The following is a 14,595-nucleotide window of genomic DNA, read 5'->3' as shown; positions in this document are numbered from 1 at the left end:
AATTAATTTAGAGTGAGATACTGGTGTCTGTTTGGTTCAGTCCCCAGTGCTTTGGTGATGGGGTGTGGTGAGGTCATTACCCCTTAACTTGTCAGTATTGTTATAGAAGTGGGAACAACTGATTAGAACAAATGTGACATCCTAATAGAGTAGTATAATTCGTTCTGACAGTAGCATCAAGCACTATTTAGAAACTTACAAACTGTGGTAACTATTAATTTTGTACCTTTAACCATAGAAGCAGAATCTAACTCAATAACAGAATGGATCATAAATTGGGTGCTTGTATGCAAAGTGTTTCCTCTTGGTAGAGTGGTTTTATCCTGTGGTGGGGAAATTTAAGAGGGATAGATAAAGATAACTGAAAAGAAAGAAATAGGCTGGAAGTTGATGATCGTGCAAGCTTTGGGAAACTATAGAAGAGTATAGAAGAAAAAGAATGCAGAAGTAAGCAAGGGATTATTGACGTTGACCAGAAAAATTAGACTGTTCACTCATATGAAAATTAATTAAATCGAGAGAGATAAACTGAGGAAGGCGAGAAGATGAATAGATTAGAACAGATATACTGGTAAGAAGAAAAGAAACATGAAATTAACCAGCAAAAAAAGAACATAATAAATTAAAAATTCCTCTGCTGTCCACGAAGAGTCCTACTGGACAACACTGCCAAGCCTGAGTAGTTTGTCCTGGATTTGAGTTTCCAGATGTGGGGGCCTGGAGTCAGAGTCTTCAGGCAGTACTTTCCTAACTGCCTCCTGTTCCTTACCCTGTTTCTTTCCGCAGCATGTCTCTCCTAGTTGCTGTGCCATTTTCAGAGACAGGTGTCTTACGTGTGTAGGAGATTTTTTTTACCTGTGCGCCGTTGGCTCCTCCTGCGCCTTGTATCGCCTCCTGTGTTCCTCTTCCATGGCTAGCCTCTGTCCTCTCAGGTCAGGTTGCTTGTTGCAGGGTGGGGTAGGATGTTGTGATGTGGTGTGGTCTTCTGCTTCTGCTGCTGCAGTCCAAGGCTGTTCAGTCTCAGTTCTTACTCCTCTCCTGCAGGGGCATGCCAGTTTCCCATTAGTTGCTTTCTAAATTTCCTTGCCTAGGCCAGCCACTTCTGCTGGAGTCTGTAACTTTCTCAGCCTTGATGGGGGCTGCTGTCTTTCTGCTCCACCACCCCCCGCAGCATGGAGATAGCCCAGGGCTGCACCATCCTGAGGTACAGGGCTGTTTAATTCCATGAATCTGTCTAATCACAGGTCATAGGGGGAGGGCGGTTAGCCTTACCATTGATTATGTACCTGTGTAGTCTTTAATCTTGTTTCTGGTGGTTCTACTTAGCACTGTGCTACACAGAAGAAATGGGAAGAAAAGCAAAAAGAGGGGGGAAAAAAGGGAAACTTGCCAATTGTCAGAGAGGGTACAGTTCTTGTTGGCAGAATTTACTGCTGGACTGTAGTATCTTCTGTTTGGGGGAAGGCAGAAGAGGCTAGGAACTTTATATCCCAGATCTATCCTGTACAGCTTAACTTAGGCACATTATTTTAGTATGTTCTTTTTTCTTTTAAGATTCCAAGTATGGCGGGCAGTCATCCCAATCCAACAACCTAACAACAGCCAGGTGGACTGGCAGGCTGTTTTATTAAGTTCTTTATCTGTGTTTGGCTTGATTTACTTGTCTTTAGATTGATTTTAGTTTCAGGGTATATGCCTCTCCCTTTCCTTCCAGTTACCTGTGTTTTAGTTGAATTTCTCTGAGTAGCTCTGAACAGCTCTGAACAAGACTGCTCATTAAGCCATGTTGTCGCCTTGAACTTTTAGTTATTTTAAGCTATGTATACAACTTTATTCTCCAGCATTTGAGTACTCAGTTTGCCTGCATTGTTTGTTGGTGCTTTCCCCATTAAATGCTCTTGGCATTCCATTTTAAAAAGCAATTATCTATATATGCAAGGTTTTATTTCTGAGCTGTCTGTTCCATTAGTCTGTATGTCTATTGTATGTCAATATCACACTGTGTTAATTACGGTAGCTTTTAGTAAGTTTTAAAGTTAAGATGAGTCCTCCAGTTTTGTTGCTTTTTCTCAGTATGTTTTGAATTTAAACTTCCATATGAATTTTAGGATGATTTCTCTGTTTCTGTGAAAATGTTAGGGGATTTTAGTAGGTAACTTTGTAAATAATTTTGTAGATAACTTTGGGTAGGATTCTTATTTTAACAGTTTTGAGACCACTTTGATGAACATGGGATATCTCTCCTTTTCAAATGTCTTTAATTTCTTACAACGTTTACCATTTTCATTGTATAAATATTTGCCCTCAAGTAAAATTATTCTTATTTTATTCATCGTAGTGCTACTCTGATGAAGTTATTTATGTAGTTTCCTTTTGGGATTGTTGTTCATTACTATCATATGTGATATAACTCATTTTTGTGTGTTCATTTGTATCCTACAGTTGCCTAAATTTGTTTATCAGCTCAGACAGGTTTTTGTTTTTTTTTAATCTGCTGTTGTTGTGTGGAATGTTTTGGTGTTTTTACATAGTATATCATGTTATCTGGGAACAGAGATGATTGTATTTCTCCAGTTTAAAAACTTTTTTTTTTTTTGTCTTGTCTAACATCCAGCCATGACATCTACTGCATTGGGTAGAAGCAACAAAATGGTCACCCTTGTTTTGTTCTTGAGCTTAGATGGCCAGTTGTCAGTCTTTCCTCATTTTCTTTTTTCATTATTCTCCTGTATGTGATGTGTCTTTCCAAACACTACTTTTAAGGGATTGTTTTAAGCTTTAAACTTTAGAAATCAGGTAATAACTGTTTGGATCACACTTTTGTACTGTGTTTGTGTGTGGTTTCCCTTACATTTATCTTACTTGGTATTAAGATTCTTGGATTTTAGTGCTGGGGTGTGTAGATAGAGTATGTATCTAACATATTAGAGACCATTGGTTCAATCCCCAGTACTCCCCCCCCCCAAAAAAAAAAGACTTGTGGATAATTTCATTGATATTTTTCATCAAATTTGAAATTCTTTTAGCTGTTCCTTCAAAATACTTTATGCTTGTTTTTCTTCTGAAACAACTCTGACACGCACACTGCTTATTACATAACTGGTCACTGAAGCCTGGTATTTTATTCCTTAGTCTTTTTGTATCCTGTGGTTTTTTTTAATTTCTGTTCCCCAATATTCAAGTTTTTGATATTTTCTCCTGTAGAGTCCAATTTTCATTAATTGTATATAGTATCTTTTTTAGTCACTGCTATTTATTTTCTGTACCTTTTCTCTCCAGAAATTTCCTATCTGTTTGCTTATTTTGTGTATCTTTTTGTTCAAGTACTTAAGCATATTTTTAACCACTATTTAAAACAGTTTTGCAGCTAATTGCAGTTTCTGAATTGCTTGGGTCAGTTATTGTACTTGCTATTTATAGGTGATATTTTCCAATTTGTGTACATGTTCTAGTTATTCTTTTTAGTGTGATAGAGAAATGGGTTGATTTGTTTTTGTTAATCTAGATTTTGTCATTTTCATTTATAGATTATTAGTTTTGGTCAGCAAGCAAATATTGACGAACAACTTGGCCGTTTCAGTAATGTATATTAAATAGCATTGTGTAGATTGGTTTATATTTGCTCTAATTCTGAGAGTTTACTTCCCTTGTATCTCAGTTGAAGGTCTGGCACATTCAACAGTGTGTCTCTACACTGACATGTTAGAACTTCAGTTTCCTTCTACTCAAACACCATGCAGATTTTTCAAGCTCCTTCTTTAATTGATCTTCAAAACTTTGCCTTACAAATGTGTTTTCTGGGTATACTTGAATTACAGTGATCCTAGCCTTTATGCTCAAGTCTGTTGCCATGTTTTGCTTGAATCACCTCTGTGCTGTAATCTGAAATGTGCCTCCCGACACAAAACTAAGGCCATTACAGGGCTACATCTTGCATTTTCCTTCTAAAGATCACGAAACTGCTATTAAATTATGTAATATTTGAAAATAGCTCCTTAAAATAATTTTGTAAGTTGACTATTATTACTCTATTGTGAATCCATGATAGCTTTGCCTAGTATGACATTGTGACAATTATTTACAGCAATGGCTTTATTACTGAATCTTTACTTGCCTCCTCCTACTAGACCCTGGTTAAAACCCAGGGTCTCTGAACTGAACTATATCTCCAGCTCATTTTTACCTTTTCTTTTGAGGGTCCAAGTTCCCTGGGCTGGGCTCAAACTTGCAATGCTCTCTCCTCAGCCTCCTACAGCATGCTGGATCACGTGTGCTCCATGTGAACATTTGCTTTTAAACTAGTCTTTGGCCATTTTCTCAGTTATTGAAGCTCTCAGTTCTATGAAGTGCATTACATATATGGCTTAAGTTAGGTTCTTTTCAGTGTTCTTCCAGACTGAGTTCTCAGTAATTGAGTCTGATGCTTTACCAAGACTAATTTGTGCTTATTTTAACTACTTTTCCCTGCCAAATATACTTGACATTATAATATTTAATTGAATACTCTTTATCTTTTCTTTTTTTGTAATTTTTTAGAGAAGGGTCTACAGGGTATTCAGAGTCTCACTATTAGATCAGACTCCTAGTGATCCACCTGTTTACAGCCTCCCAAAAGCTGGGATTACAGGTGTGTGCCACCACACAAACGCAATTGCTGTCTCACTGTGCCCCGGAGGCGGGGCCCTCACAATAGGCTGGGGGATTGAACCTCGGCTTGCAGGTGCTTAAATCCACTGAGCTATTTGTCAGCCCTTAATTGAATATTCTGATGTATGACAATTCTGTTGACTACTTTGAAAAGACAGTGAAGTTGAATTTCTCATGATGGGGATCAAGTTCATGAAACCCAAAAATTAACACATTCAGTATGCACCTTGGCATATTGACTATTTTATGAGAATGGCAGACACAAGAAAGCCCCTCTGATCTTTCCCTACTCCATGTCTCCTGAAGTAGGTTATAAAACCTACAGAGACTTTTCTGATGCCCCCCATCCCCACCCCACCCCCCACATACATCGTAAGGCTTTTGTGTAAGGGAAGCCTTCTCTGCCATCCTTATCGCTGAAGAAATCTCAAGCCTTCCGAGTGCTGGGATTAAAAGTGTGCACCACTATGCCCAGTTTAATATGCCTTTCTTTATAAGAAGGGTTGCTGTGAGTAGGAAAAATATTTTTCTTCTAGCTATTATAACAAAGGTTCATCTGAGACAGTTGTAAAAGATTGATGTAAAAAATAATCAGCCTCCTGAGTTGCTTGGATTATAGGCATGCACCACCGTGCCCAACTTCACCACTTCATGCCTTAATTTTCAGAGAATGTAGGATGTTATTTTTCTGCATCTTGACAGCACCTTCACATTACTTGTTCATCCTCTCATTACAGAATTGTCCAATAGTTAATTTTCTTGAAACAGAAGTGATGTTTGTAATGTTCAGCATCGTGACCAGGGTCTGATCTATAGGGGCCAAAAATACAGTGCATAAATGAGTGTTTTTGTTGATCAAGGTATATACTTCACTTAACATTATTTAGTCATCATTTTACACAGTAAACTGTTTTATAGAAGATGAAACAAGCCAAGGCTACTCACTCACTAAAAGTTGAAGTTGGGATACCATCCAGTTTTGACAAAGCCTTTAGCTGTTGCCCTATTCTGTCCTACTCAGAAGGAAAAAAATATATCTAAAACATATGTCTCAATTTTTTCTCTGTCAGCTGCATCATTTGCGTGATCTGTTCCTATACATATTGTCCACATATTTCATTTAAAGGTAAACTTTTGCTTTCATGATAGTTTGGCCCAGCATGCAAAATCAAATGATTGTCACATTCCAAAATTTTATTACCTGGTTGGACTACCTCACTAATTTGGGGACTTAATAAAAAAAAAATTGATTTTACTAGCACAACTTTAACATTTTTTACTATATATTTGAATCTCTATACCTGTTTTTAGAAGTTCTTCCACATTAAGTAAATAGATATAATTGTGCTACCTGCAAACTCTATATTTTTAACTGAAATTCATTTTATAAGATTTCCTCAATTATTAGCCTTTAATGAGTTTCTTGTTTTAAATATCTGTGGGTTGAGAGAAAGTTATTATAGTTCTAAAATTATTGTTTTAACATTTTTTTGTTGAAGTAGAATATAAACAAAGTTAGGTCAGTTTTAGCTCTAAAATAAATCTGAACACATGATTAGTAACTAATGACCTATAATAGAACAACTTTAGGGACTGTTTTGTTCTAATACTAAAATATGTACGCCATTAAAATTTCTTGTATTGATCCATGCTAATGCTATTTAGTTATTACCCAAAGACTAGTAAAAGTTTTGGCTTTTCTAGATGTACTGAGACATAGCAAAAACCCACCCAAAAGTGACAGAACCTTTTATTTGTCTTTATGACAAGTGTAAACTGTTAAGGTTAAGTGGGTGGGGCAACCGGAAGTAATTACCAAGGCCAGTGGCATTTTTGCGGTTTAATAAAGGCAGAAGCTAATTATTCAGTTTTTATTTAAGTGAAATAGTGCCAAAAAAGGAGGTTCCTGCAGAGCAGCTGCACTCCTTCAGTGTTACCCTAATTTACCAAAGACACAACTGTCACAAACAAAACTTTTAAACTTGATATATAGCCACAAAAGTAAGGAGGCTTTTGTTGAGAGTGCATGCAGAAGAGCCCTTTATACAAATCAGCCGGCAGATGACGGACAATGATGAAAATTTGATTCTTTGAAGTCATAATGGTCATTGAAATGTGTGAAATTCAGGTATTGAAAAGAGAGCGGCCAGCAAGACTCTAAATCCTGGGTGGTTGCAAGAAGCTTGCTGGGAGGTTTTTCTGCATTTTGACACCAACTTCCCATTGCTTGTTCCCTGCTTCCTTTGTTAAAAAAAAAAAAAAAAGTTGAATTCACACAAGATAAATGGAGACAGTTGATAGCCGAATAATGCAGTTTTTATATGGAAAACTAATATTTTATAATGGAAATTGGTATTTGAAAGAGTTAAGTTTGTATACATATTCTGGCATATATCTCATTAGTGATTTTTTAGATTCTTTCTCTAGTGACTTCGACAGCTATCAGTTCTTCAAAACTTTCAAAGGTGGAAGAGGTTGAGAGTGTGATATGTATAATTTTAATAGCAAATTTTAATTAGAATGTCTAAGCTGTGAGCTATGACTGACTTGTTACTATTTCATAAAATAGTATATTGTGCATAAAATTTATTTTTGAAACTTCCTTAAGAAAATAACATTCTTTCTTCCCATTTTTAAAATTTTGTTGGTACATTTTAGATATACATAATGTTCACATTCCTCATAGGGAATTTGTATCTGTACATGATATACCTTATTGCTTTTTTGCTCATTCCCCTCCCCTCCTTTTTTGCTCATTCCCCTCCCCTCCCCTCCTGATCTACAAAAGCTTTTTTCCATTTTTTTCTTCTATTTTTTTCCTTGTCCCTTCCTTTTCCCTTCCCCCATCCCTTGTACCCCTTTTCATTTGAGCATTTTCTTCCCATTTCCCATTATCTGTTACACATTTTGGTCCTTATGTACACTTGCAGTTTCTCACACTAGAGAAACAATATGATATATAATTACATTTTTTAATTTTAGAAATATAAACTTCATGCTTGATCCAACTCTTTAAAAATTCAAAGTTTTAAAATTTAGGAAACCTGTTGTTATAATGGGATGTCTATCTTCATTAGAATTTACACATAACTAAGAACTGGCGACCTTTGAGATCCTTCAGGTGCCAACTTGAAGGCTTCTCATACCGTGTCTATGTAATTTAACCTTTTTGTCATCCAAACATTTATGAGTACTGTAAGCCATTTATGTATTTACCAGTAAAATGAAGCTCCATAAAAGGCAATATGGACAGCTTCAACATGTTTTTTATAAATAGATGTTTAGAAAAATTTTAGGTGATCCATATTATAATACAGAATTAGAAATCTATAGAGATACCACTAACCCAGTACAGTTTAATTAATTAGCAGATACTTTATTTATTTACTTATTGTTTGTGAAAGTAGAGTCACAGGTAACTCACTGAGAACTTGGAAACCAAACTACTGAAGACAGGGGATCAACACAGTGCCTCATAATTCTTTTCAAGTGTTGCATTGTTTTAATGAAATCTTGGAATGGGAGCTTTAGCCCATTGAAATGTCTCTTGGAAAACAGGTTCTTCTGTCACTAGCTGACGCTGTGTGGATGAAATGATAACAATAGAGTGTCGTTGTGCATTTTAGAAGTGTGAGACAAATCAGTTTGTCTAGACAAAGTGCGTCCAAGAGACTAGGAATTTTAGAGCCTTTACCCTTTAGGTGTCAAGTGTGTGAGGGATGCCAAGCCTTTTCATTCTCTGTCTTTGGCAGCAGCTCAGCTGGGCCGCAGTACCTTCTACTTCTGGAGGCAAAAACAGAGATTCTGTCAGTACAACTTATACTTCAAAAATCAGAGACTCAGCCAACTTTAAATTGGGAGAAAATATCAATGAATATTTGCCATGATTTGAGAAAACATGAAAGATATGTAGTTAATTCAAAATATGAAGAACTGATTATCAACATTTGTTAGCCACTAATCAAAAAAGATTTTCTATCCTAAAATTCATTTTGTCCCTTTTTATTTTATATATAATAAAAATCTATCATCTCATTTCCCTGAGGTAACTAGTGCTAAGAATTTAACGTTTGCTTTTTCATGTAATTGTTTTTAAATTTTTTAAATTAAAATTTCTTTATTTTTTTCCTGGACCATTACCATGATTTACAGGGCAATATACCTGATTATTGAAAATGAAAACATAAAAGATACAACAGATAAAAGACCTCACGAATATGATACTGCATTACATTCATCAATAGATGCTTGTTTTCTTAACTGTGGCTGTGACAGTCCTAAACCAGAAGGGTTTCCTATTTAAGCTGTAGTAACTTTTCTAACTATGGATCATTGTTCCTCCTGTGGGAGATTTTTATAGTTCCCTCTAATGCATTTAGGGAAACTGTCTCAAAGTAACCTGCAGCTTTCCTGACAACTTCTCACTTTCTCCTGCTAAGAAATATATAGTCTTTAGCTGTTGTTTTCCTAAAATCTTCTGCTACCATACCTACCACTTCCACCATTAGATCCGTCACCACCACCATAGGACTGCCATACCTTCTTCTACCAAGTGGGTCCTTCCCCTTCATGGGTTACTGTTGTCCATTATAATGCTCAAACTCATTATAGGTCCCACTACCATCATAATTACTACCACCAAAGTTTCTTCCTTCACCATCATTTTCTTCCTTCTCCACATCTACCACTCTGGTTTGCATATTCTGGTCCACTACCACCACAGCCTACTCTATTGTTGTAATCAGGACCACCACCATCATTTCTACCATCATTTCCTCCGTAATTATATCTCTGTTGCCAGCTCCATTACCACTATAGCCTTCTCTTCTACCATGTCCAAAATTCTCTTCACTACCTCCAAACATTCCTCCATGATCTCTTTGTGATCCAGCAGAGTGTACCTCTTAGGAAGGTATTTTCTCTCTTCACAGTTATGCCCATTAATAGTGAGACATTTTAGAATAACAGTTGTATCAGCTGTATCATCATCATCATAGGTTGCAAAAGCAAATCCTCTTTTTTCCCACTCTGCCTGTCCTCCATAACCTCTATGGTTTCAATCTTGCCATATTTTTCAGAGTATCTCTCAAATCACATTCTTTAATATTGCCAACAAAAATTTTCTTTACTGTTAGATGGGCCCTGGACTTTACTGAATCCTCTCAAGAAACAGCTCTCTTTGTTCCACTATAGCCCATTAACTGTGTATTGGAGTGCACATTGCTATATCCACCCCTTTAACACAAGAGTAAGTCACAAAAGCAAAGCCCTTGTAGCATTTTGTTGGAATCTCTCTTTACCAGTCTGTGAGTGTGCCCAATTTCTCAAAATGTTCTCTTAATATCATCTGTAGTTTCAAAGCTCAGACTACCAATAAACAGCATTCTCACTTGTTGTGATTCCTTTGGATCATGGCCCTCCTCCTGAAGTTGGGCTGGGGTGATTGACCTAGAAGTTTTACTTCCATTTTGAGGTCAAACTCATCTCTTCCAAGTCAAGTTCAGTATCTCATATAGTTAATTTAAAGAAGTCAAGTAATATATAGTTTCAATTATTAGGAATTTAGGTTAGAATGGAGCACCTGTGGCTGTATAATGTTTATAGTATTTGGTTATACCTTGCTTCAACTATAGTTGAGGAAATATAAACATATCAATCTAATAATATATAATATTAAGAATTAAGAAAAAAAAAAGAATTAAGGACTAGATAGCTTAGCAGAGTAAGCACTTGCTTAGGCAAGTGCAGAGACTGGGGTTCGATCCCTGGTACCGCATTCTGCACTGGCGCCACCTCTGGGCGCGATGAGCCAGCAGTTGAGTCTGGGCATGGTGGTGCATACCTGGAATCCCAACAGTGGGGAGACTGAAAACAGGAGGATCACTGCAAGTCTGATCTGCGAAGTGAGGTCTTATACCAAATACACAAATTAAAATAACAATAAGTAATGTTGTAGATTGCAAATACAGTGAAATAGTATAAAGATTATAGTTCTACCACAGTGCTATGCCTGAGCCCTATGCTTTATTAGTAAGGTTATGATTCTTCTTTCTTTTTTTATGTATTTGGTACAGGGTCTACAGTCATGAAGTACTTTATTATTTTATGTTTGATTGCCCTATGTTTTCATAAATATCTTAGCTGAAGCATCAAAATTCTGTACATTCCCTGGCTGAGCATTTATTATTGGATAAAAGTATTGAAAAAGAGATGCAAAATTTACTGTTATTTTCATTCCAAATTATGCCAAAATTACACATCTACTATGTAGATTGGACTCGTAGTAATTCTCCTATTTTCAGTCTCCCAAGCATTGGGATTATAGGCATGCACCACCATGCCCAGTCTCAATTGCCATCTCAGCGCACTCTGGAGGGGTCCCGGCACAGCACGCCAGGGATTGAACCCCAGCCACTGCTGTCTGCCTAAGCAGGCACTTTAGTTTGCTGAAGCTATCTGGCCAGCCCTCCAGCAACAGCCTTTAATAAGCAATAAAACTTACAGTATAGAAATGATTAATAATAGAATCTTTTCTACTTGAAATGTATTTACTTTCTATATCCACTTATTTATATCCTCTTAATATCTTTTCTCATCTGCTCTTAGGATAAGAGACTATTAACTACTGATTCTATCAGCAGTAGGCTCAAAATTATAGTATTGATCTATGGATGTAGTTTGGTCGTAGAACACTTACCCACTATGTATAAGTCCTTGAGTTTGTTTCCTAGCACAGAAAAGAATAGGGAGAGGGGAAATTGCCAGAGTTTTGTTGTGCAGAAGAGGCTCCAAAATTTTTATGACCCCCTTTCCCATTGTTTCCTATTATCATCTTACAAGTGTACAACTTACAGATGCTGGCATAACAGTTTATAAGTAAAATATCAGAAGTAGTAAAATAAGCCAGAAATTTCAACCCAATTCATAAACAAACCTAAGTAGAATGGGATGAATGTAGGGAACAACAGGAACATGTTTGCAGATATTTGAACCTTTTGGAACATCTTTATTGGCTTGTTTTTCTTTAGGATATCACTACATTAACTGGTGTTCCAGAAGAGCATATCAAAACCAGAAAAGTTAGGATCTTCGTTCCTGCTCGCAATAACATGCAATCTGGCGTGAACAACACCAAGAAATGGAAAATGGAGTTTGATACGAGGGAGCGATGGGAAAACCCTTTGATGGGTTGGGCGTCAACGTGAGTACTTTAACATAAGTATTATTTTCACCTTTCTTTCTTTTCAGAGTCCTATGCAGGATGCACTCATGAAAATACTTTTTGGTCCTGTTAGGAATCACTCTAACCACAGATTTATAGTTCTCCATATATATTTTATATATATAGTCATAGGACTGTGGCACAGTACAGTAAACTACAGCAATTTTATTCTAAGTACTGTCTATTGGATAAAATGATGAGTATTATAGGCATTGTTGGTGTGATAGTCAACCTGTGTATATTCATAGAAGATTGTGTGAATGAAACTAATGATTTAGTGACACTTTGTTTTTAAATTAATGTAAAATTTCTTTGTTTTGTTTATAGGGCAGGAACTAAGTTCAGAAATTAGCTCATTTAAATGAAATCTATATAAATATCTGAAACTTGTGATAAATTTATGGTACATTGAATGAAATTCTGAAGGGACATCTTTTCTCAAATCAGTATACTCGGGCCAGGGAGATAGCTCAGTAGGATAAGAGCTTGCCTAGCAAGCACAGGGTCCTGAGTTAAATCACCAGTACCGAAAAAAGAAAAAAAGAAAAAAAAATCAAATCAGTATATTTGCAAGAATTTGTCTTAAAATATCCACCATATTACAATTTAAATAGAAATATATTTCATTAGGTAAATGATGCAATGATGTAGTTTTTAGATGTTTTGATAGCCTTTAGGTTTTATGTTTCTCGCAATATATGGAGTTCTTTTGTAAATCATATGCTTTTAAATTTTTGAAAATTAATTAATTAATTAATTTATTTATTTAGTACAGGGTTGTGATATGCAGCTCGGACTCAGTGCTCCTCCTGCCTGAGCCTCCCCAGTGCTATGATTAAGGTGTACACCACCACAGAGCACCCAGGATTCCAGGGCCAGCACAGCATGCAGTACCAGGGATTAAACTCAGGTCCTTACATTTGCCAGGCACGCAGTTAGACTGCTGAGTTATCTCCCCAGCCCACATGCTTTTAGAAACTAAAGAAAATTACAAGGAAAAGCTTTTCCATACCCAGTGATTGAAATGTTAGGATCATTCTTTGAGTCACATGAGATTTTAATATATTCATTTATATCTAAGAATCATTATAGTAATGCATTTCTAGCAACATTCAGTAATAAGTGAGTAGTTGTACCCTTATATACATACTCTAAATTGTTTCTGGGTAAAACACTTTAAGAGCATAAAGTTGAATATTAGAGTTCAAAATAACATCTTTTCATCATATCCAACACAAAGTTTGTGGCGAGGTCCTTATAGCAAGATTATTAAAAAGAGAGCAGCATACAAAATCATTTAATGTAAGTTCTACATGATACAGGAACCTTTAAACAAAAACCTGAACAGGGAAACCTTTATATTTTTATGGTTAGGTGTAATGAACATTAGATGGCTCTGTAGAAGTATGATTGGACAAAAGGTATAGTCTAATAGTAGTAAACAAATAGCCAGGCCTATTTGTCTCAATTCTTATTTGGGTCCTAGTATCTTCAGAGATAAAACATTTTCCTCTGGGCATAGGGTGGGCCTTGCTGGGACAAGGGTCTTATAACCTTTTTCAGAGAAAGGTCAGAGATTCTGTTGTAGTCTACTTCAGGGGAAAAGAGCAGGCCAGAGCAACTTTCCTCCTTTGATTTTCACAATTACCAAGATGCTCAACAGTGCAGCGCCTGCCTGGCAAGTGTGACATCATGAGTTAAAATCTGACCTATATCGGTGACATTTTAAAGCTTTTCATAAAATTGCTGGGATTAGAAGCTGAAGTTTTCTTTTATCTAAAGTTCATTATGTAAGAAATCTCCATCTTCGATATTGTATGTAAACGGCTTGATCATAGTTTTCAGTTTGCTTATATTTCCTTTTATCATTATATGTCTATCATTCATAGAAAAGGAAGAAAAAAATTTAAAACCTGGCATTTAGGTCTGTGTATCTTTGAAATCTTGTTAATGAGAACTTTAATGGGAAAATAGAATTTTAATATGTTTTTTTTGATATTGGTCAAAGAAATGATTCTTGGATGTGTTAAGAGTAGTGTCTTCATTCTCTATGTAAAGTACATTTGTTTCCAAATATTCAGGTTCCCTAATGAGGCTTAAGTAGATTCATTTCTTCTGTATGCTGCCGTGGCATAGCGGATTCAGTAGACACCTAACCCTGATGATGGAGGAGAGCTGCAGAAGGGAGCAGAAACATAACAGAAACCACAGGGAGCGACAGCTTTGGAATTTTGTCCCATAGATTTATTTACTTACTTACTTTTTAATGTATGTAGTACAGGGTCTCGCTACACAGATTGGACTCGTAGTGATCCTCCTGTTTTCAGCCTCCCAAACGCTGGATTTATAGGCACGCGCCACCACGCCCAGTCTCATTCACTGTCTCGGGAGCAGGGGCGGCATCACACACAGGGAATCAAACCCCAGTCCTTGCATCTGCCTAAGCAGGTGCTTTAATCCCCTGGGCTATCTGGCTGCCCCCCATACATTTAATATTAGTATAAAGATAGAAAAGGACACATTTCTTCGAGCAGTAGAGGCAGTACAAATAGAAAAAAATAATTTTACAAAGTTATTGTGCTAATTTTGTGACAGAAGTTAGAAATCAAATGTTTTCCTGTATTTTTTCAGTGGGAGGGAGAAGAGAGGTATTATTGTGAAAGTGGTCATTGACTAATGGACATAGTTTTATTTTTTAAACTACAATGAATGAATTTCATTGTTGC

The 14,595-nt window shown here is 36.3% G+C and overlaps 1 protein-coding gene across 1 annotated transcript in view; it reads left to right on the top strand.

Moving 5' to 3' along the window:
- The window catches only part of Ndufs4 (NADH:ubiquinone oxidoreductase subunit S4), a 111,110-nt gene that overhangs the window by 65,735 nt on the left and 30,780 nt on the right, over window positions 1–14,595 (top strand). Inside the window, exon 3 of the mRNA XM_004623101.3 lies at window positions 11,676–11,848. Within this exon, the coding sequence (XP_004623158.1) occupies window positions 11,676–11,848 (173 nt within the window). The remainder of the gene's footprint in view (window positions 1–11,675; window positions 11,849–14,595) is intronic.

Source organism: Octodon degus, unplaced genomic scaffold, assembly GCF_000260255.1.
Source record: "Octodon degus isolate 3935 unplaced genomic scaffold, OctDeg1.0 scaffold00001, whole genome shotgun sequence".
NCBI classification, from domain to species: Eukaryota; Metazoa; Chordata; class Mammalia; order Rodentia; family Octodontidae; genus Octodon; species Octodon degus.
Note: the sequence above shows the minus strand (reverse complement) of the source record. Positions and strands in the feature narration are given on the sequence as shown.